The sequence below is a fragment of the Leucopleurus acutus genome (assembly GCF_964270905.1).
Source record: "Leucopleurus acutus genome assembly, chromosome: 1".
In the NCBI taxonomy this organism is placed as follows: domain Eukaryota; kingdom Metazoa; phylum Chordata; class Mammalia; order Artiodactyla; family Delphinidae; genus Leucopleurus; species Leucopleurus acutus.
The window spans coordinates 142718670-142740908 of NC_139142.1; the positions used below are offsets into that span (position 1 = coordinate 142718670).

At 51.7% G+C, this 22239-nt stretch overlaps 1 protein-coding gene across 2 annotated transcripts; it reads right to left on the bottom strand.

Annotated features, from left to right (window-relative positions):
- Positions 1-500: 500 nt before the first annotated feature.
- On the bottom strand, positions 501-21893 carry SCAMP2 (secretory carrier membrane protein 2). Of its 2 annotated transcripts, none has more exons than XM_082841563.1 (9): positions 21744-21893; positions 10604-10672; positions 10067-10165; positions 7981-8098; positions 7322-7450; positions 6472-6622; positions 5253-5354; positions 2259-2376; positions 501-2002 (listed from the first exon to the last, which is right to left on the bottom strand). In XM_082841563.1, exons 1-9 carry the CDS (start codon positions 21798-21800, stop codon positions 1868-1870), a joined length of 978 nt encoding a protein of 325 aa, XP_082697689.1. In that variant the 5' UTR covers positions 21801-21893; the 3' UTR covers positions 501-1867. The 2 variants fall into 2 exon arrangements, with proteins under 2 accessions (XP_082697689.1, XP_082697688.1); XM_082841562.1 differs by having other exon boundaries at positions 6472-6631.
- Between the last annotated feature and the right edge of the window lie 346 nt (positions 21894-22239).

Consider the following 22239-nt stretch of genomic DNA (forward strand, 5'->3'; position numbering starts at 1 on the left):
TGGGCGCCTCCACCGCCTCCACCCGCACTGGAAATCACATGACCCGCCAGTACCCGCAAGATCCGTTTGGGGATACTGAGGAGCTCGCGGGCCTAACGGGAGTTAGTGTAGGCCGGCAGACGAGGTCACCTAGGGAATCCCATCCAGGCTCAGACAGCATCCTAGAGATCGCCCACGTGAAGGGGCGATAAGAGAGAAGCCCGGCTGAGCAGGTGTGTAAGACGGGGAGGGGGGGTTCAAAGAGGTCCCCCGCCCCCAAGACCAGCAGCTCTGAAAGTGGAAGTACTGGGACGAGAAAGTACCATGTAAGACAACAAGCAGTCTCAGTACGGGGCCAGCCAGGGAGTAGAGCAGCCAGACGCAGAGTCTTCACTGTCTCCTCTCGCCTATGGCTGGCGTGCCTCAGCCCCTACCCTATGGGCCACTCCCATCCTCCCAAGTCCAGCAGACATGAGGACCAGTATTGTCTGAAAATGTCTTGTTTTTATTTAAGGACAAAATTGAGACATAACATATACATTTATACACAGAGAAAAAAATACCAGAAAGGAGTTTACAAAACCTTGGTCACTGCCATTATCATTCAGTGGCTCTGGGGCTGTGTAAGCTGGCAGCTTGAGGGCTGTCTCTGGGTAGCAGGTTGGCCAGCTTTTTGAGAAGTCCCCTCAGTCCACCCACCGACTCCTACCGCCTCTGGAGGACAGGGTACAGGTTTTAACCATGAACTCCTAAGCACCCATCACAGTGACACACCTCCTTGGGAATCCCCAGGACTAGTGGAAGGTGACCTAGACTCTACTTGGGAGTATGGGAGAACCCTAGAGGATTAGTCTGGAACCCTCAGAAAGGTGGCCTGTAGCATGCAGTTCTGAACTGATTCCCCCTGCCCTCCCTCTGAGTCATACAAGCTAGATATTGCTGATGGTGGGGGGCAGGGGTGGGGGGGGCAGAATCTGAGGCCAAGGGAAAGGGCAGCTATCTCTCCGGAAGAGAAGAAATCAAAACAGACAGGACCAAATAAACCACAAGCAAACAGTCAAACCCACCTTCCTAGAAGACAGCCAAAGGCTGGCCAAGACAACTTTGGGTCGGCGTCCTCTATCCCTCTCCATCCGCAAATCCCTACCAACCCCATTGCACGTTCAGTAAGTCTAAAGAGGGAAGGGTCCCAGAGGGCACACTGGGAGGGTGCAGGGGGCCTAAAGGGCTATGAAACTGTTTGTGAGAAACATGAGGCAGGAAAAGAGGCTGGGGCAACCAGGTTAGAGGCTCTGGAAGCCCGGAGACCACTCCAGTGATCTGAGGAACAGAGTTCAGACTGCAGCTCATCTAAAGGGGAGCCCTTAGGAGGCTACCCCAGCCTGGGCAGGAAAGAAGGGCAGGACTGTGGGAGCCAGAGGCTGGGTCTGTGACACCAGATTCAGGCCAGGCCTGTTGGGGAAAGAGTGGAATCTCAGGACTCCAGCAGAAATAAAACTCCAGCTGGGGTGGGCCAAGGGCTGCCAGTGACCCCAAGTGTTTACATGTGTGTCTGTATGTGTGTGAGTACATGTGTGTGTATGTGTGTAGGGAGAAGAGAACTTCAGTCCCGCTGCTTCCAGAGAGACAAAAAAATCCTACCAAACCACCACCAGAGAAGGAAAGACAGCTGTTTTTTTTCCTCTTGTGTAAAAAACAGTCCCTGTCCCTCCCGCCACTTTCCTCGGGTGGAAGGGAGAGCTGGTTGCTGAGGAAGGAGGAAGAGCCACGGGCAAGACCCTCCCCAGGTCTGTGCTGGGCATAGTCACTGCTTAAGGCACCCACGGAAAGTGCAGCTCAGAAGGCAGGTGAGAGAAAAGGCCAGGGCAGAGGAAGAGAGTCAGGAGGACTAATTCCCCTGGAAGGCTCCTCGGGCAGCAGATGAGGCGGCGCTGCGGAAGGTCCTGTTACTGAAGATGCCCTGGGAAAACTCCTCTTGGGCCTGCTGGAAGCTGGCCCCCGTCCGGCGGTACAGGGAGTGCACCTGCGGAAAGAGGCTGTGGTGAGAGAAGCCCCGCCCTGTGGGCCACCAGGAACCAAGTCATCCAGGTTATATTCCCAAGGGAGCCACCACAAACCCCAGCCTGCCTGACCTCCCACCCAGAACCTTGGAGGAAGCTGCTGGACCTTTGAGGACCCAGGAGGCCCAACTGCTGTAGTGGTGAACACCCCCATGGAGAAGGCAGGAGAGAGGTGCCTGCTTCCTTGGGCTTGCAGCTGGCCCAGCACCCACCACTCACCCGCTTTAGGAGGAAGAGTGAGAGCACGGCACAGAGGGTGAAGAAGCCAGCCACCACCATCATGATGATCGACACAGCCAAGTCTTGCTTCAGTATAGACAGGGCTGCGATCCAACCACTGCAAGGGAGGAAGAGGCTGTAGGGAGTGTAGTGGGATTGGGCCCCAGAGCTCCCCGTGAGGGGCTCTTCTCCAAATGGCCACTGTGTGCTGAACACCGCCCAGGCATCTCCCTGCAGAGGCCATGCCTCTGTGAAGGCCATCAGGCCCCACACTGCCCACTGGGAATCTTTGGGCCATGTGAGGTCTGGAAGGGAGGATGTGGCTGCTGCCTTCACAGTCAGGAATAGCCCTGGGTAGAGCCTTTTCCTGCTGCTCTGGGGGTTAGGGGGGACATGGAAAGCCTGGCTACTCACTCCTGAGGGCCCCCTCTCTGAGAAGGAGGACCACTGGCCAACCCACTACATTCATCCTCTCACCTCAGCTCCTGCCACTGCGGCCCAGGGACAGCCCCTGCCTCCAGCCAGTCATGTCTCCTTCCTGAGCCCCAGTGTCCTCATCTATAAAGGGGATGTCCTCACATTTTCTGATTTTAAAACTTACTACAAAGCTATAGCTATCAAAACAGTACGGTACTGGCATCAGGACAGATGTATAGATCAACGGAATAGAATTGAGAGCCCAGAAACAAACCTATATATTATCATCAACTGATTTTTTTTTTTTTTTGGCCACGTGGCATGTGGGATCTTAGTTCCCCAGAAGTGTGGAGTCCCAACCACTGGACCGCCAGGGAAATCCCAATCGTCAACTGATTTTTGACAAGTGTGCCAAGACCACTGAATGGGGAAAGAATGGCCTCTTCAACAAATGGTGCAGGGACAACTGGATATCCACATGCAAAACAATGACGGGGGACCCTACTTTGACCACATACAAAAATTAACTCAAACCTAATAATAACTAAAACTATTGGATTTCATCAAAATTTAAAACCTTTGTACATCAAAGGATACTATCAAGAGTGAAAAACAACACACAGAAAGGAAAAAAATTTATATCTGATAAGCAGCTACAATGCTGAATATATAAAGAACTCAACAATAGACAACCCAATTACTAAATCAGCAAACGATATGAATAGACATTTCTCCAAAGAAAATATACAAATGGCCAAACAAGCATATAAAAGATGGCCAACATCACAATCATTCAGGAAACAGCAATCAAAACCACAATGAATTACCACACTTCTCGACTGGCTATAATAGAAAAAAGGAAAAAAAAGAGGAAAATAACAAATGCTGGTGAGGATATGGAGGGACCGGAACTCTCATACATTGCTATTGGGAACGTGAAATGGTTCAGCCTCTGTGGGAAGCAGTTTGGCAGTTCCTCAATAAATTACACACAGAATTACCATATGACCCAGCAATTCCACCCCAGGATACACACCCAAAAGAACTGAAAACAGGTACTCAAAAACCTGTACACAAATGTTCACAGCAGCACTATTCACAACAGCAAAAAGGTGGAAATCCAAATGTTTATCAAGCGATGAGTGGATAAACAAAATGCAGTATCTCCAAAAACAATGTGATATTATTTAGCCATAAAATGGAATGAAGTAATAACATGAACCTTGAAAACATTATGCTAAGTGAAAGAAGCCAGGCACAAAAGGCCACATGTTGTATGATTCCATTTATATGAGATGTTCAGAATAGGCAAATCCAGAGAGACAGAAAGCAGCTCAGTGGTTGCCAGGGGCTCAGGGAACAAGGGAACGAGGGAACGAGGAGTGATTGCTTAATGGGCATGGAGTTTCCTTATGGGGTGAAGCAAATGTTTTGGAACTAGACAGTGGTGATGTTTGCACAACACTGTGAATGTACTAAATGCCACTGAATTGTACATTTTAAAATGGTTTAAGTGGTAAATAAAATGATAAATTTTATGTTATGTGTATTTTACAATCAATAACAAAAAAGGGAGGGGGGATTATATCCACCCAATCGGGGGGGTTCTGAGGTGAGATGAGAAAGGCACTGGGAGGCTGGAGGCTGCAGAGCTCATCCAGGCAGGGCAGTGAGTGGCTGAGCCAGGACCAGAACTCAAGCCTTCTGGCTCCCAGTCCGGGGTATAAACAGCAGTTATTAATCACAGCCTTTTACCAGACCTCACTTAGGGTAATGAGTAATGAAACTGGGTCACCAGTCAAAGAGAAAAGGGGCCAGATTAGAAACAGCAAGGTGAGAAGGAAGAGGGGTGCGGGGAGGGCAGTGTGCACTTGCTCCGAGTGCGAGCTGAGTCACCCCTCCCCACCACTCTGGACTTGCCAGCTCCACTGGAGGGAGGGGACCAAAATAGTACAGCCCTTCCAGGCTCAGGCTTTCAGCCAAGTGCCAGCCTGACCTTTCTGTAATGTTCCCTGTGCACTGGAGCAGAAAGGAAAACATCAGCCATTGGCTTTTCTTTTTGAGACTAATTCTGAGCTGAAGACTGCAGTAGCCAGGACACTCAAGCCAGCTGTGCTCAAGGAGAGCAGCCAGAAGGAGCTGATTCACAAGGGGCAAGGGCTCCATCTCCTGAGATGACAGGGCCTCTGCAAAAAGTCACAGCTCACAGTTTGCAAAGGCCAGGACACCCATCAGCAGCTGCCCAAACCTCAGGGCTTGTCTGGGGCCTATGAGAGTAGCACCAGCCTCTAGGAGGGCATGGCAGGAGAAAAGGAAGAGGAGGCCATCCCGGGCAGGACACAGCCCTGGTAGCCTAAGGATTCAGGCCAAGTCCACTCACAATGCCCCAGAAAGTGGTGAGCAAGGCAAGACAGTGAGTGTAGGTTACCAGTGAAGAAGTGGACGGGGGCACAAAGGCAGACCCCAGCTGACCCACCGTCCCCTCTCCCTGCCACGGTGGAAGATGGGTCATCTGTGGGGGCTTTCTAGGAGCAGAGAAACAGGGCACAACTCCCTCTGTGCTACCCCAGCTCTCACCTGTCCCCCAAGCTAGGGATGCCGATCAACTGGATGATGTAGATCCCTATTTGACAAAAGAATACAAAGAAGAACACGAAGAAGCTGAAAGAGTTGTCAGACCTGTGGAGAGAGGGGGAAACGAGAAGTCACAAGAGGGTTTGGGGCTCATTCCTCAGCCTTCCTCACTTGCTATGACACCTTCCTCGCTAGGAGCCAGGAGGTAGGATGCTAGTAGAAAGAGCTCCAGCGGGCCAGCCACACTGTCCCTAAGGACACAGGCACTCACCATCATAATCAAAAAGGGCTTGCCTTCCACTGCCTTCCAATTTAAGGGGTCAGTGCTTGACTGCTTCCTCAAAGAACTAATAAAGTTGCTCACCCCAAGGACAATGTAAACAGCCTAACAGTCCATTTCCTGGAGTACTTATTTGCATTATAACAGGGAAGAAAATCTAAGCCTGTTATAAAGATGATAAATCTTTTATAATAGAACTGTAGTCCTGGGCAGAAGAAAAGGTATTTGGGGAGTAGGGAATATCAGACAAAACTGGTGTTTTGAGTACTTCCATCTCGGTGTCCTGGAGGGCAAGAATACAGAGTGCATATTCAGTGAGTGCAACCCTGCTGAGTGCATGGGAGGGTTCAGCCACTTGCCCCGCCCCCTCTTCCAGGGGCCTGCTGGGCTCTCTGTCCTGAAAGCATCAACTCTGAGGCACAATTCTAAAGCCCTAGGGGGTTGTGAGGTGGATTCATTCATGTCCACAGAATCGACTCTAGGTCAACCGGTCAAATACTGGCACTCAGCGATGCTCATGAGTTATTGGGGAGGTGGGGGAGGAGCAGAAATGAGCATGGAGGGGTAAGCCATTGAGAGCTTATCCGAATCTGTCAGACTCTGTCTGACTATCAGAGAAGTCCCACTTCTATCAGAGAAGCACACCCTCTTCCCAGTGACTAAAATCCCACCGAACCAGACAAACTGGGAGCAGGGGGAAGGCAAGTAAGGCTGCTGATTTCCTCTCTAGGTCTCCTGTGTCTAGTCCAAGGACAGGGCCCAGAGCAGACCTCAGGTACAACTGAGGAAAACAGCTTTCCTGTCTGCTCTCACTATGGGTGGAAATGGGAAAGTGAATTTGCCCACCAATCCATTCTGCTCTAAGACTGGGATGGGGCCCCAGGGCTTATTTGGCCTGCGACCGGGGATGCCAGCTTCACCCCTCGCCCCAGCCCCACTCACCTAAAAGCCTTGTAGACGGGTCGGTACCAACAAAGGAAGGCACAGGGGGTGAAGATCACAAACCACAAGATCGAGAGGCCAAAGTCTACTCCCTTGGAGGTGTCGACTAAGAACCAGGCCAGGCAGGCAAGCAGGTTCAAAAACAGGGTCACTGAATGCACTGGGAAAGGAGAGGGGAGAGATAGAGAGGCTTGTACCAAGGTGACTGAAGGCTTCCCCAACAAGGCAAACCACCCCTGCAGAGGAAAAGAAGTCCAGGCTATGAGGGCAGCTGCAGAAATACTAGAGGACCTCAGTCTGTACACCGGCGGGGTTAGTTCCCAAATCCTGGTTTTCTGCGACCTTAAAACCAGGGACCAAACCAAGTTCCTAAGAGACGATGGGACAGCATAGGTATATGAGGAATGGCAGTGGAGGGGCAGATGCAGACCCAAGGGCTGACCCTTGGGGAATGAAGTCTTTCTCTCAGCAACTCTTTCCCCTGGTCCTGCCCAGCCCACAATGCAGCTACAGGAAGTCTTTTATCCTCACTCCTAGGAGCTGAGGGGACTGTGGGGAGGGGAGGCCTTCACCTAAGGAGGGTCCTTTAGTGTAGTGAGCTCTGCAGGAACTCAGAAGCCTCCAGCTAGTCCCACTCTACCCGATCCATGGTCTGGACTGGCCCTTGAGGGGAGGTTCCTAGGACAGGCAGCAGACTGTAGAAGGCCAATTATGTGGGCAGAAGGCACCCCCCAGCCCAGCACTGAGAAAGGCTGGAGCCCGCCAGGGAGGAGCCGCCAGAGCAGAGATAGGGCTCTTGAGTCACAGCCCATTTCACCCTGGAGCTCAAAGGGGCAGGAGCGGGACTCACACATCCAGAGATAGTAGAGCATCTTGCATATCCGCTGGTAGTCGGCAGGGATCTCTGTGGAGAAATCCTGATAGAAGCAGGGCTTGACAGGGCACCACACGGGCAGGGGCGGCCAGTTGTTCTCTCTCACTGTGTGGAAAGAGGTGAGGACGTGAGCCCAGCCTCAGCAGCAGCTTGGCGGAATGCACACACTGGCCTCATTCATGGGTCAAACCAGGGCTCCCAGAGCGGCGCCAGCAGGCGGGGCTCGGGGTCTATGGATACGGAGTGAGATGGGAAAAGGGTGATGGGACACAAATACCCATGAGCTCACTCCAAGATAATGGACCCCAAATGTACTGGGAAACACAGAGCTCAACAGCCTAAGTGATTATTTTCATTAACAACCAGACCATAAGCGCAAAGGGTCCTCATCATGAGTAAGGAATCCTGGGACCAGTGCCCCCACTCTATCTAAGAATTCTAGAGCTGGGAAGGAGTGTAGAAATAATCTATATCCATTAGGACTACATGGCAAGTCTCCTAACCTCCACCTTACTTGGTATTCCCCAAGGCCAATGCCATTCTAAGATGAACAGGAGTTCAGCAAAGCTCCGAGGCTGCCCCAGAACAAGAGGGCTTGGGGAACTCCCTAAGCCAAGCACGGTGGCCTCCCTTACTGTGTAAGTTGGTTACAGTGCTCTGCAGCTCCCGCTCCTTGCGTTCCAGCTCAGCTGCTTTCCTGTCCAGTTCTTCCTGCTGCCGGAGCAGGCTTGCCTGGGCTGCAGAGGCCACAGCCTGGAGGGAACAGAGGAGGTGGCGGGTGGCCAGACACAAGAGACAGTGAGACAGTGTCAGCATGAGCAGAAGTCAGAGGGGCCTTGCCCCCATGCAGGGAGAGCCCAGAGTCCTAGCCCCAGGGTGTCTTGGGTACCTGAGACCACCGGAGAGAGGCCAAGGTGACCTGCCCCCTACCACCTCTATACCACCTCTGGCCCCTTAGCCATTACCAGGGCTCTTCTCTCCCCTTCATCCCTGAGCTTGAGTTAGGGTTAGGGTTATTTCCCATATTGGAGTCCAGGCAAAGTTCAGTTAAAGTGATTTCTGGAGTAACGGCAAAGGGAAAAAGACCTCACAAGAAACTAACCTACAGCCAGAAACCCAGAGACCCAACCTCACTTGAAGTGTGGGTGTGTGTGTTTGTGTGTGTGTGTGTGTGAAGGGGAAACAGTGCAATCCTGCCAGCAGTGCGAGGGGAAGGGAGATACTCGAGCGCAGCCTTGGGTACCCAGAGCCTTGGGGAATCTATGTTTAAGCACCACCCCCTGCCCCACCCCCAGGAGCTGCCCAGAGGTCCACCTGAACTGTTACCCAGTATAACCCAGGACAGCCCTTTAGGTGTGGCCCTGCCTCGCCTGGCTTTCATGGCATGAAGAGTCCAAGCTTTCTCCCTCTCCAGGCAGAGCTGGGCCTCTGAGTGAGGCAGCTAGGATACTACACGTGAGGCTGAATACGGCTGGGCTTGGGTCTGGTGTTGCAGCCCAGGGCCCTGCTCCCCCTGTTGGGACCTGGTTCCTCCTGAAGTCTACAGTCCTCTTTAGGGAGCAGGTATCAAACAGGTCGTCCCACAGGATGACAAGGCAGGCATACCTGTACATACGTAGCTACGCGCGTGCGCTCTCTCTCCAAAAGGCGTTCTCCAAAGAGCTAAGGCTACCTTCAGGAGGTAAACTTCAAGCAGTGGGGGCGGAAGAATTGACCACCTGAGACCACGTGGAGGGGCTTAGCCTCCTCTCCCAAGTCTGCAACTTCAGCTGAGTAGGACCAGGTCCCTACGGCCCACCACCCAGCCGAACAGCAAAGTCACCCCTGCCCCTAAGCCTTGCCTCACCTCCACAGGGTTCTAGGGCCACAGGTGGGGCTCAAGGGCCCAGGCAGGGCAGAACGTTCAGAGCAAGTCCAGTCAGACGGTAGGGGCAGCCTGGGGCCCGCTAGAGTCCACAGCCCCGCTTGGGCAGGCTCCAGGGGCCTTGCCCTCACCCTTGCTCATCTATACTTTGCCTACCTTCGGAAGGTTTCGCATGTAGCTGTCTCTGAGAATACTATCTCCTCCTAGTAGCATCTGCCTCTCGGAGAGCTCGCTCACTGCCAGGAATCTAGTAGGCAGGAACTTGCTGGCCTGTCTAAGCAGAAGCTGCAACATACAACTCCACTGTGGGCCATACTCACCGGGGGCAGTGAGGAGCGTGGGGTAGGGCAGTGAGGCATGGAGGGGAGTGTCGGGCACAAAGCAGAAAGATTCACAGTATTTGGTGAAGGGACAAAGGAAAACAGGAAGGTGGGCGGGAATAAATGAGGTTAAAAGAAAGAAAAGAAGGAGGAGAGAGAGAGAGAGAGGAAGGGAGGGAGAGAAGAGAGATTCTGGGCCCTGTGTGAGAGAGAACAAACCAAAGGCCCAAGGAGGATGTGGAATGGCACAACAGGATCAAATGCTCTCTCTGACACCAAGGACCCTGGCCTGGTGAGTAGAGCTTATTTTGGGTGGTGGAAGTAGGGTGGGGGAGAGGATATTGGGAGACGATATAGGTTGGCAGAGCAGACTCTCCATCTGCAAGTGACCAACTTCCAAGAGATGATCCAAAGGGCCCTGAAAGGGAAGCCAGGGATGAAAGCCCTCTGCCCACCCCTCAATCTCAGGGCTCAGCTACTGGTCTGGGTGTGTCCCTTTCTGGAAAGGAGCGGTCACAGGGATCCTGTCAACAGTACCTGGGGTGTTGGCTGTGTTGGCTCCACTGAGGGCTGGAGAACTGCCGGCTGCGAGGGCCCGGGGTGCTGTGTGACAGGAACCGTTGTCGCCGCATTTGTCTGCATGGGGCAGATCAGAGGACGGAGGTGAGTGGGCCTCCACTAGTTGGCCATGTGGGGACAAACCCACAGCAGGGTGAGTGATATGCCCCTGCCTGTGAGGGGCACTCCCTCTGGGCCTTCCCTGGGCCTCCTTCTGCAGCTTCTTGGCCAACGAGCCTCAGGCTCTGGACGATGTGATGCCTAACCCAGACCCTTGCTGGATCCAGAGCTCCCCAGCATCGCCTGGCCCTGTTCTGGGAGGGGCCCAGATCACGGACCCCAGGAGGAGAATGGATGAGTTCCTCATCCTTACCCCACCCCCCTGAGTTCACATTAGGACTGTCCCTTTGAGGATTGCAGCTATTCTGTCTCTGTCTCTGCCAAGTCTCCTTACCCCAGAGACGCCAGCACCACCCAGAGGACCCAGGGACTCAGAAAGAGGGCATGCTCACCAACCTCGGAGAAGGGGTTGAACTCAGCCAGGCCTCCTTGTGGCGCACTGGTCAGCTGGGTCACAGAGGGATCCTGAGAAGGCGAAAAAGAGCCATTAGACGCTAGGGAAAAGGGAGAACCTTGGTGAGGCAGAGGGAGATCACCATCTCTTGGCCCCTCCCAGGGACACCTGGCTGAAGTAAGGCTGCTGATGGCCCTTCCTAGTGCCCTGGAAAGCCTCTCCCGAAGGCTCCTGTGCCCAGCCTCTGCCACACCACAGCTGCAATCGCTTTTCCCTTTCTGGAAAAGGAGCGGTTCAGCCCAGATGACTTCCCGGAAGAGACCCAGAGCAAGGTCTACACTCTGAGGCATGGGAATAGACACCACACAAGTTCCTATTAGTGCCCTTTAGAAATTCAAAACGGTTAGGGAATTCCCTGGCACTCCAGTGGTTGGGACTTGGCGCTTTCACTGCCGGGGCCCGGGTTCAAGCCAGTGAACTAAGATCGGGGAACTAAGATCCCACAAGCCACACAGCACAGCCAAAAAAAAAAAACAAAGAAAACAAAGAAATTTAAAATGGTTTATAGTATTTACCTCCAGGGAGGGTTTGTTTTTTTTTTTTTGGAGGGGAAGCAGGTGGGGGAGGCGGGTAAATGAGGTGGTGTGGATGGATATGTACTTTTCACTTTCTAACCTCTCTGTACTGTTTTATTTATTATTTTACAGAAAACATTTATTCCTCTTATTTTTTAAAGGACAGTTTAAGATTCTGGAACAAAAACATGCTGCTGGCTGCCAGTGCTAATTTTATTAAATCATGCACACTTGCTAGGAATACAGATATGAAGGACGCAGATGAAAAGCCAAGAAATTGTTTTGGGTTTTTTTTTTTTCCAGATTCTTTTCAGAAAATGCAAAAATGTCCTCAGAACACAGCCTTTTCCCGAGTTTTCAATCTTCCCTTTCCCATCTGATCTCTGCCGAGGCCAACCCTTCATGCTGAGGGCCTCACGCAGGGATCTCCGCCACCCTCTCCACCAGAGCAGCTTCCGTGCTGGCCTGAGGCTGGGCTGTCTTCATCCTGCCCCTCACCCAACAGAGCTCCTGTACACTCCCTCCCCTTCCCCATACAAAACAGCATGGGGCTCAGGTCCAGCTGGACAGAGATGCCTCTGAGGGAAACAGCTGGCACCAGACTCTGCCAAGGTCCCCGTTATAAGGCCTCACCTAGGCTCCCCTGTCTGTACACCTCACCCCTAGTCCCTCACTACTGGTCCGGATGCTCCTGTCCTTCATGCCCAGCTTCCCCTCCAGCAGGAAGCCTCCATAGATTGGATTCTTAAACACAACGTTAACAACAGACAGACCCTCAGAAAACCACCCCTCAATTTTTAGCTGTGGAAACGGATATTCGCCACAGTGCAGTACTTGTCCTAGGTCTCAAAATGGGAGCTGGCTCGCTATTCTGAACATTTATAGAGCCACGGGTCAGCACCGAACATACCTTTTTCACACACACTAACTTCCTACCAAGGCCGTCAGCTCCTAGAAGGTGAGCCTGTGTCTGCAGGGCCCCAGGGCCTAGCCCAGCCCCAACTCACTTCCCATCTCTGGATGGTCCTTGTCCTCTGCACCTCACCCAGTCTCCTCTGCAAAGAGGCAGTGTGGCTGTGTCCTTTCTGCTGGACACCATCCCTGCCTGGTGGCTCCTGCAACTTGGACAAAGTGACAAGGTGAGGCCTGAGAGGCCACCTGAAGTTGGCGAACTGGCCTTGAGGTTGTTGGCTGAACATCTAGCAGATTTATCCCAGAATTACTGAGCTGCCTTCCTGTATGAAAGATCTGGGGCTCAGTATCTGTTCCCCTTTCAGACTCTACAGACATCAAGCCACAGCAGAGAAAGTGAGCTGAAGTCACTGAAATCAGATCCACTGTCCAAGGAACTTGAGTCTGTCACTACAGGACAAGGACAGCAGGGCAGCTCTGGCAGCAGTTTCAGGAGCCAGCGTACATGCCTGGCTGTGGTACGCATGTTTAATAGGCAGCCTCCAGAGCCATGAAGAGATGTCATTTCCTTTACCAAGGTCAGCCAGAAGAGGATTCTGGGAGGCAGGGGGACTGACTACCCTATCCATAGTGACCCCTCCTCCTTTCTATAAAATCTTAAAAAAATCGGCCCTGGACCCTCACCAGGCTCACCACAAACAAATCCTGTCTCCTCTAGCAGGCTATAAACTCTGTAACCAGGTGTTTCTGGATCTAGTTCATATTTCTGGCTCCCCAGTGCTTGGTGAAGAGAGCCTGATGCAAGCAGAAGCTCAGGTAATGTCTGAGAATAAGTGCTAGATGCTGCAGGCCCTCCTCTGCTTTCTCCAGGAGCTACTGCCCAAATGCTAGGGCATACAGAAGGGGAAGGCCACTTGCATCACAGCAGCAGCCCTGGGGCCCAGAGGCACCTTGCCTGGGAAAAGGAGCCTGGAACACTATGGGAGACATGGGTACTTTCCACCTGAGGAGACCTAGGCTCTTTCTGAAAGATGTATACGGCTTCAAGAGAGGCTGAGGCCTGGTGAGAGAGGGAGGGAAGAAGAGGGACAGCCAAGGGAGCAGACATTTACTGAGTGTCTACCATGTGCCAGGCTCATCACACAGCGATGCTACTGTGGAATTCTAGTCATCCCAGAACTGGCCACTGTGTCAAGCCACCAGAAAAGAAGGTTCTACCAGGTTCTTTTTCAACCTGGTTCCTCGACAGAATTAAGCCCCATTGCCCCAAGGCATCCACTGTCTGCAGTGACTTGACTTCTCTCCTGCACATCTAGAACAGTCCTGGTTATGTTCCATCCTTGGGAGAATGGAGAAAACACTAGCTCCACTCAGCTTCTGTGTTCCACAGCCCAGCTGAGCAGCACTGGCTGAGAAAAGCTACAACGCACCTCCTCATTCAACCTCACAACCATCCTGTTGTGAGGGGAAGTTCCCAGCTCAGAGAGGGGAAGTAGCTCATCCAAGACCTCAGGGACCGTAGTGGCTGAGCCAGATTTTATTTTTGTTAGTTAGATAGTTAGTTATGGTCGCGCTGGGGCTTTCTCTAGTTGTGGCGAGCGGGGGCTACTCTTTGTTGTGGTGCACAGGCTTCTCATTGCAGTGGCTTCTCTTGTTGTGGAGCACGGGCTCTAGGGTGCGCGATTCAGTAGTTGTGACTCAAGGGCTCTAGAGCGCAGGCTCAGTAGTTGTGGCACACAGGCTTAGCTGCTCCACGGCATGTGGGATCTTCCCAGACCAGGGCTCGAACCCGTGTCCCCTGCATTGGCAGGCGGATTCTTAACTACTGCGCCACCAGGGAAGTCTCTGAGCCCAATTTTGAATCCAAGTCTGTCTGTCTCCAAAGACACAAGTGGTAAACCTGAGTGGGCAGTGCGTCCCCAAAGCCTGGCTTGGGGGCTGACCAACGGAAGGTGTTCAGTCAACGTGGGGTTGAGGGGTTGAGGGATGCTGACAAGGGCACCGTGAGTGACTGGGACGACTGCTTCTGCTCGGCTCTTTATTCCCAGACTTCAGAGCAGTCTTTCCTGGCGAACACCCCTGGTAGGACACAGGCAGAGAATCTTGCAAGTAAGAACCACACTGACTGGCCTGAATGAGGACCCTCAGATTTTACTCCAAGTCACAAGTAAGAAGTCAACAGCAGCAACCTTCCTTCCCACTCACCCAGCATCAGCTGGCTCACAAGTGGGTCAAGTAGTTATTTAAAAGCATGGTGAGAGCTAAGTTTCAACTACAAAGAAGTAACCTGACACTCCCTCAGTGCCCAAAGGACTCAAACTGGTTAATGCCCTTTACTGAATTTATAACAAACAGAATGCTCCTGATCTCAGTTCTTTTCACTCAGCAAGCAGTCACAAACAGTGTGAGGGACACACCAAGAGGAAAAGGACGCGGCTATTGCCCTTCTGGAGACCAAAATCTGGTAGCTGAGACACGTGCACACAGCACGGGAGTAAAAACAGGAGGGGAGGGGAGGGGAGGGGAGGGGAGAGGAGGCCCAGGAGGGCTTGGAGAAAGGCACAGTTCCAAGAGGAGGGGAGGAAGGGGAGCAAAGGCCCAGTCAGAAAGCTCAGGCCACCACAGCTGCGGGGCAAAGGAACACTCCGTGGAGCTGGGGTGTGAGGGACTGAGAAAAAGACGCAGCACAGCTAGGCTGCAACTCTGCCGGGGAAGGGCCTTGAAAAACACACTTGCTTTCACTAGTTTGGCAACCCCTTTCCATGCATCTCCCAGGTCCTGGCTGTGCTCGAGTTTACTGTGACTCTTCCTTGCTTTCCCACCCTACACTCCACCCAGGCTCCCAATGTGAGATTTATTTCAGGCTCCAAATAAATACATTAAATAAATACCTCATGGACTAAAAGAAACTCGGCCACTTTCTCTGGGAGGCAGAGAGTCACCAATACTTTGGAACCTCTGTGAAGTCCTATTTGCGTTAGCGCCAAGGCTGTGTGTCATAGAACAAGAAGGGGCAGTCATCGCCAGATCGGCTGGCTGGGTCCCAGGTGTACAAAGAGCCACAGTTAACCTTGGTACTCTCTGAGCCAGAGCCTGAGAAGCCATCCAAAGGAAACATGAGGAAAATATGTAAAAATCTGTATCTGCAAATGTATTCATTGCACCAGTATTTACAACAGGGGAAAAAAAGCAGGGAACGACTTAAATATCCAGTGACAGCGAGCACAAGTACATTTTGGTGCACATCCCCTCAATGGCCTAAACAGACACTAAAAATCACAGCTATGAACACAGGGCAGCAATAGAGAAAAGGCTTGGTTATATGAATATCAAATGACAATTCTGTCAGAAGTACTCATATAGAAAATACATCAAAATAACAACGGTTGTAAAAGACTGGTAGAAATATGGATGATTTACTTTGTTTTACCAATTTTCTATAATGTGATTATGTTATGTTTATGTTAAACACACACGTACACACTTATTTTTAAAAAAAGAGCCTGAGAACCCACCAAATAAGCAACATGCACCTTGGGGCCTCCCTCCCTGCCACAGCAGTGATGTACAGAAGCACCCAAAAAAGTGAGTCTAAGTCCCCGGCCTGGCGTTGAGGCCCTCCCTGACCTGGCACCAGCTCTCCTCTCGGCACAGCCTGTCCTCAATCAAACGGAGCCCCCGCCATCTCCTTCCACCTCGGTCTGTTTACTCCCTACACAAACCATTCCACACCAGCACAGGGCAAGGGCACAAAGAAAAAGCCTTGGTTCCTGCCCCCAAGAAGCAAATAGCACAGAGAACACAACAGAAGCCAGGGCAAGAAGTGACAGCACGTTATCAGTGCTGAACAAGGTGCAGGCAAGTGCAATAGGCTCGCAGAGGAGGGAGTGAGGAAGCTGTCTGGAGACTCAGGGAAGGCTTCACTGAGGTGGCATCTGAACTGGATCTTGAAAGAGGAAAGAAATTTAGCAAGCACTAAAGAGGAAGAGAAGAATAGCATTTGCAAAGACACAGCATCTTTAAAAAGAGCTTGCGTGTGTTCAGGGAGAAGGTTCTGGAGGCAGTGGGGCGAAGTGCGTATATACAGAGAGGAGCACCAGGGACCAGCCTGCAGAAGAGGTCAGGCCATACTGCAGGAGTTCAGACTTCACCCTGTGGGCAACGTGGACAACTAGAGATTGTGAGCAGTGATCACCTCTGCCAGCAGTGAGGAGAGTGTGATGTGTAGGGAAGGAGGATGGTGGGAAGACTGGCTGGGACACAAGAATCCACGTGGGTGATAATAAGGCCTGAACTAAGGGATGACTCTGGAGATGGAGAAGAGGGTACGGGCTCCAGAGACCCTTCTCAGGTAGGTGGCACAGGCTCGGCCACTCCCCGGGATGGTTGAGGTATGGAGTTACTGCAGGACAAGACAAGACGGGGAGAGGAGGGGAGGGGGAGGGGAGGGGAGGGGAGGGGGAGGGGAGAGGAGGGGAGGGGGAGGGGAGGGGAGGGGAGGGGAGGGGAGGGGAGGGGAGGGGAGGGGAGGGGAGGGGAGGGGAGGGGGCCACTGAACAAGGCGGTCATGGGAGAAGAGGAACAAGATTTTCAGGAGCAGGTGTGTGGGAGTGGGGAGAGGATCTGAGAAGGTACTGAGTCACACTGGAGAGACGTATAAAATGTATCTCGGGACTTCCCTGGTGGCACAGTGGTTAAGAATCCACCTGCCAATGCAGGGGACACGGGTTTGAGCCCTGGTCCGGGAAGATCCCACATGCTGCGGAGCAACTAAGCCCATGCGCCACAACTACTGAGCCCACGTGCCACAAATACTGAAGCCCGCGCACCTAGAAGCCACCGCAACAAGAAGCCCACGCACTGCAATGAAGAGTAGTCCCTGCTCACTGCAACTAGAGAAAGCCAGCACGCAAAAACAAAGACCCAACACAGACAAAAAATAAATAAAATAAATAAATTAATTAATTAATTTTTTAAAATGCATCTGGGTGGAATGGGTAAAAATGTCCAGGTGAGAGTTGGAAGTACTGGTTTGAAGCTCACGAGAATGGTGAGGGCTAGAGTTCTAGATCTGGGACTGCTGGTATACAGATGCTATTCTGAAGCCATAAAAGTGGAAAGACTTACTTGGAAAGGTATACAGCGAGAACAAAGTCAAGGACAGAACTCCAGGACACCCTTAAAGGTATGAGACAGGAAGAGAAAACAGGCGGAAGGAGGTGAGAGTTACCAGTGTAAAGAGGCCAAGGACAGAGAGAATTTCAAAAGAGACTGGCCAAATGAGCTTGCGCATCACAAGCAGCAGGCATATCGTGGGCCCATGGCTCCCAGAGAGACCACAGGATCCAAGAGTGAGGAGGCGCCTGGGACTGCGGGGGTGACAGTGCGTGGAAGCGACTTTAAGTTCTTGGCGCTCCTTCACCTGAGATACCCTCTCTTGCCATATGCCAGGCTTTCTGCTCTCAGCTCAAGCCCTTCCTACCACGGGACTCTGCCTCGTTCCTCCTCAGATCCCTCACAGATCCTTTTGGCAAGTTTTGACTGCCCTTTACGCACCACGGCATGCTGTCATGAACAGCGAGCATTTCTTAGCTCTCCTGCCAGATTACAAGCTCTGACAGGCCATGTGCCCATTTATCTTGGTCACTTGCACAGGATCTTGGAGCAGCAGTGGCTCAGTGATGTGCAAAAACATGTCAGCATCTCAAAGGAGCACCGCTGGACGGGTCACACCTTGCTAATTAATGTGCATGGCACTCTTTTCTTGAAGAAGCAGCAGGTACCCCTTGTTTGTCCTGGTTAAATATTACCATTTCTCTGAACCCAGGATCATCCTACACCAAGTGGCTCCAAAGAAAACTTAATAGTGTAGGGTCAAAGTTCAGCTGTGTCTCTGGCCAAGTGCTTTCGAACACCCAGCCTGGCTCCAGGCGCCAACCATAAAGTCAGGGACACCGCCCTCATCCCCCCACCCCCATCTGGGCAGCTGTCTGGGGACAGTTAAACTATATGAACCTTGCCATTTTCAAATTTCTCGAGACAATGCTCCTGTTCCACAGGAAAGTTCTACCAGGTCCAACTGGTGGTTTTGAGAATTCCCAAAGGTACAGTCAAGCTGGAGCCCACCCTCTCTGGGAAGTGACAAAGCCCTCAGTGTCTGTGCAGGGAACTTCATGTAACTCTGTTCACACCCAAATCACGTTTCTGCCACCACTTTCTCCTCCCACAGGAGAGAAACGTTTTAAATCCTTGGAAGCAGCCACACCACTGAGATTATCTTTTAACTGCAAGGAGGCAACGTGTGAAAGTGATATGGTGTGATTTGGCAACTCATGAACGCTGAAAGGCTTTCTCTGTTCAGCACCACCAACCAGTCCACTCCCCCTCCTTGAGATCAATGCCGACTGCCTGGGGTAACCTGGCAGATACGCCAAGTAGGAAAGCAGCCCAGGCATTTGCCTGGGTGAGCTGCTTGTTAGTGGACTGCTGAAAAAGAAAACGGGGAGTACAATGCCTACCTGTAGCCCTCAACCTCTTCATCACCCAAGACTTTCTGAGAAAATTTTGGCAACAGACATGCTGGAAAGAAGGACCTGCATACCCAGATGGTACAAAGCAGATGTGCCATAATTCACAGAGGGATTAGGCAGTGCCAGTGGAGGTTGGGAAATCAGCCACACTTGGCTTGCAGTTTCCTGCTTCCTCCTAGTAGTTTGGTAAAACCTCTTCTGCACTCTTGTGACAATTTTCCACTCACAGTGTTACTGTGCAGGAAGTTTTCTAATAATCCCACTGTAACTATACACAAGGAGGGGATCATAAAAACCCATGCCCACAGTTTGGGGTGGGGATGAGAGTAGGGTATACGTAAAGAACATTTATAAGGAAGTCATCTTAAAGGCGCACCAGGAGCTTCAGGGGATATTACAAGAGTTAGCAGAAAAAGGATTCCGTGGCGGAATAACTCTGAGAAAGGCTGGGTCAAACAAAGTTGAGCAAATATCTTTATTGTAGGATTTCTTGGAGCCTTTAACAAACTAAAAAGCCTGGTCAAGTTTCGAGAAAAATGATTCCTAAACGTACTGGACCACAGAACCCTGAGCACCTTTCAGGACTGGTATTACTCAGAACACATGCTGCATTAAAGTACCATCTTAAAAAAGCACAATACAATCCATATTATTCCAGCCCCACCCACTGAACAACAACAAAAAAGCTTACCTAATATTAATTTGTTGGACTAAGTAACACCAAGGCAGTTTAAAACTTTTAAAACAGCACTGTCCTGAGAATGAGACCTGGATCTGAGTCCCTTCCTGCTTCAAATTAGCTGGTGACTCTGGTATGTCCCATCCTCCCTGGGTTCTTGGTTTCCTCATCTCTAAACTAAAGGGTTAGAAGAGATTTCTGAGGATGTCCCAGCTCTAAAAGTCAACCATGGACTCCGAACACTAAGTACATTTTTGTAAACCACCATGGAGGAAAACAAAAAGGCTCTGCTCTGAGGGCCGGCTAGGTGTGACAGTTTCTGAGCCTATCTCCTCTCCACCTGCTCTCTCCTGAGCTCTGTGCCAACACCCTAGGTAAATGAAGCTGGGTTCACACCCAGTCACCCAAGGGCTACACCCTCCCAATGTCCCAGCTCTGGCCGTCAGGGAAGCAGACACTACCATCACAAGGAGAGGGAGGGCAGCTTTCCAGGAGAAGGAGATCTGGGGCCTCACACCCTAATCTCCTTCTCCCCACACAGCTGTGCGCCAAGAGGGAAAACCCAGCCCAGGGCAGGAGGAGCAGAATCGCAGCCAGCCAGCTCTCTTCTTCCCACACAGGCTTCCCCTCCAGATGTTGCTCTTTACAGGACCACAGCTGCTTCCTGTCCTGCCATATCCTGGGGCTGCCTGATGGACAGACTGTCTTGCTTGAATGCAGAAGTTACTTCTACCACAGTTTGCACAATCATTTCTGGGGTTGGAGATACGGTTTAAGACTTTCAAGCTGCTATTTATACAGGGCAGAATTTAGGCCAACTATTTGTCCCACTGCTAGCACTGAAGACAAGCTCTCTGCATCTTTGGACAGCTGACTGCCTCTGTCAGATGGCAGCAGACATTTTATTTCTGATTCTGAGAGGACAAAAAAAAAAAAAAGGAAGAAAGAAAAAGGCACATCATTACCCAGCACACATACCAAAAGGCTACTAGATCCTTACTAAAACTCAAACTCCAGTAACATACAGCAGTTTTATAACTAAAGCAAAACAGTTACCTGAAAACACTGGCAGAAGAAAAAAAATGCAAATGTTCTTTCTTTACTGAAATAGAGATGACTGCATTACATAAGAAATAAAGTCCTCCAAATAGTTCTGTAAAGAAGCATTAAGCTACATGAGGAATGTTAGGAATTCCCTGAGGTTACAAAGCTATCAAAATTTGCCTTGAGGGCTCCCAGTGGCTAAGTCACCTTGAGACCAAGAAAGAGACATAAAGTTTTTAGTCTCAGACATTCATTCTAGTCTCCTTTGTTTGTTCTAACTCCTGAAGGGATTCAAGGTGGGAAAGCTCATGCTGTGAGTTGCAGGAAGGACCCCTCCAAGAACTTCCCCTACACCTGCAGGAAACTTACAGTTGCCAGTGACCAAAATAAAGTACAAGCAGGATGAGTTCATGTGCCTGGTGACATCCTGACAAAGCAGAAAGCTCAGGGCTCATAAATCACCAGTCAGCACAAGCAAGCTTCCCTAGAACTGGTTTTGAGCAGACATGAAACAAGAGACATAGGAACTGTGGAGCTAACAGGAGTCCCAATCCTTCATCATGGAAAAGAATAGCCTTGTGCTCTTAGCTCAAAGGCGGAAGAGTTTTGGCTTTAAATAGGAAGTCTCTTTCTTCCTCCGTCTATTGTTCAAAAGGTGAGGCCAGCTCATAGGTCAGTGCATCTCAACTACCCTGCCACCATACAGAGGGCCATCAGACCAACATTCATTGCACTTCAAGACCCTCTCCTCCCTCCCTAACCTGGGCTCTCACATCTAGCCAAAACCCAGTCCAAACTAGATCCATGGCCAAGGTGTAAAATTGTTATCAAGGCCGTATTTCAGCTTGGGTTACCAGCCTTCCTTTCCTGACAAATCTCAGGGGCTCTCCTATACCTTATAGACTAGTTGGCTGTGTGTATGTTGCGGGGGGTCGTGTTCTTGGGATTTTCTCACATTTCTCCATCCCACTAGAGGGTTCCACCTCCTCATTATGTTGCTGTCACCCCCTCTCCTAAAGTGACTCAAGGCTGGTGTCTCTCCAAGACTGCGGGACATGGTAGCCACACATCCCCCTCAGGTGAAGTCGCTTCTCTCCCTGAAGCTGAGGGTCTCCCTGATCGTGTCTGCGCCAGTCCCCTTCCCCAGCAGTGTCCAGTTAGAGGGGCTACGTCCCGGGAGCTAGACAGTCCCACCTCTTCCCAGAGTACAGCACCCCGCCCCCTCCGCTAGTCCACCTGCTGCTAGTCCCGCCCCCCAGACGCTACGATAGGCCATCCCTCAAAGCCCGCTCTCCCATTGGGCAGACGGCCCGTCCCTCCTACGCCACGTCTCCCGGCTGTGGCGAAGAGGCCCGGGCGGCGGCCTTCGGCACTAGACAGCGCTGTAAGATGAGGGCTCTACCTGGAAGGGGTTTACGTCCACTGGGTCCGCGAAGGGGTTGGTGTCGAAAGACGACATGGCGGTCGGGGACCGATGGGGAAGCTCCGAGAGCGCTTCTGCCTCCGGGCACCCAGACCCAGCGGCGTTCTGCGTGTAGACCCTCCACTTCCGGGAGCGAGGCAGCCGTTCTAGCGCAGGCGCAGCGTCCTCTCAGAGGGGCGTGGTCATGTGACATCACAGAAGTCCGCTCCGCCCTCCTGCTCAGCCCACTGTGGAGCTGCGGGAGGGCGTTCCGCTTCCATCGGCTTTTTCGCTGTGCCTGTGCTTCTGGGGTTGGGGAGCCCCCGAGGGATTTGGGAGACTGAGGAGGGGCTGGAGCCGTTCCCAACTGCCCCTCGGTCAGATAGGTTCCAACATGGTATTGGGAACTCCCTAAGTGGAGTTGGAAACTTAACCCCTTTGCTTTCTTGGAGGGCAAGTTTGGGAAGCACGCACTGGTTCAGGCAGGGGACAGAAG

Coding starts and splice junctions, on each gene's coding strand:
- SCAMP2 (XM_082841562.1), bottom strand. CDS start 21,800: ATGTCGTCTTTCGACACCAACCCCTTCGCGGACCCAGTGGACGTAAAC. Junction 10,166..10,603: donor AGTTCAACCCCTTCTCCGAG/GTTGGTGAGCAT, acceptor TGCCCCATGCAG/ACAAATGCGGCGACAACGGT. Junction 8,099..10,066: donor CAACACAGCCAACACCCCAG/GTACTGTTGACA, acceptor TGTTCCCTCCAG/GCTGTGGCCTCTGCAGCCCA.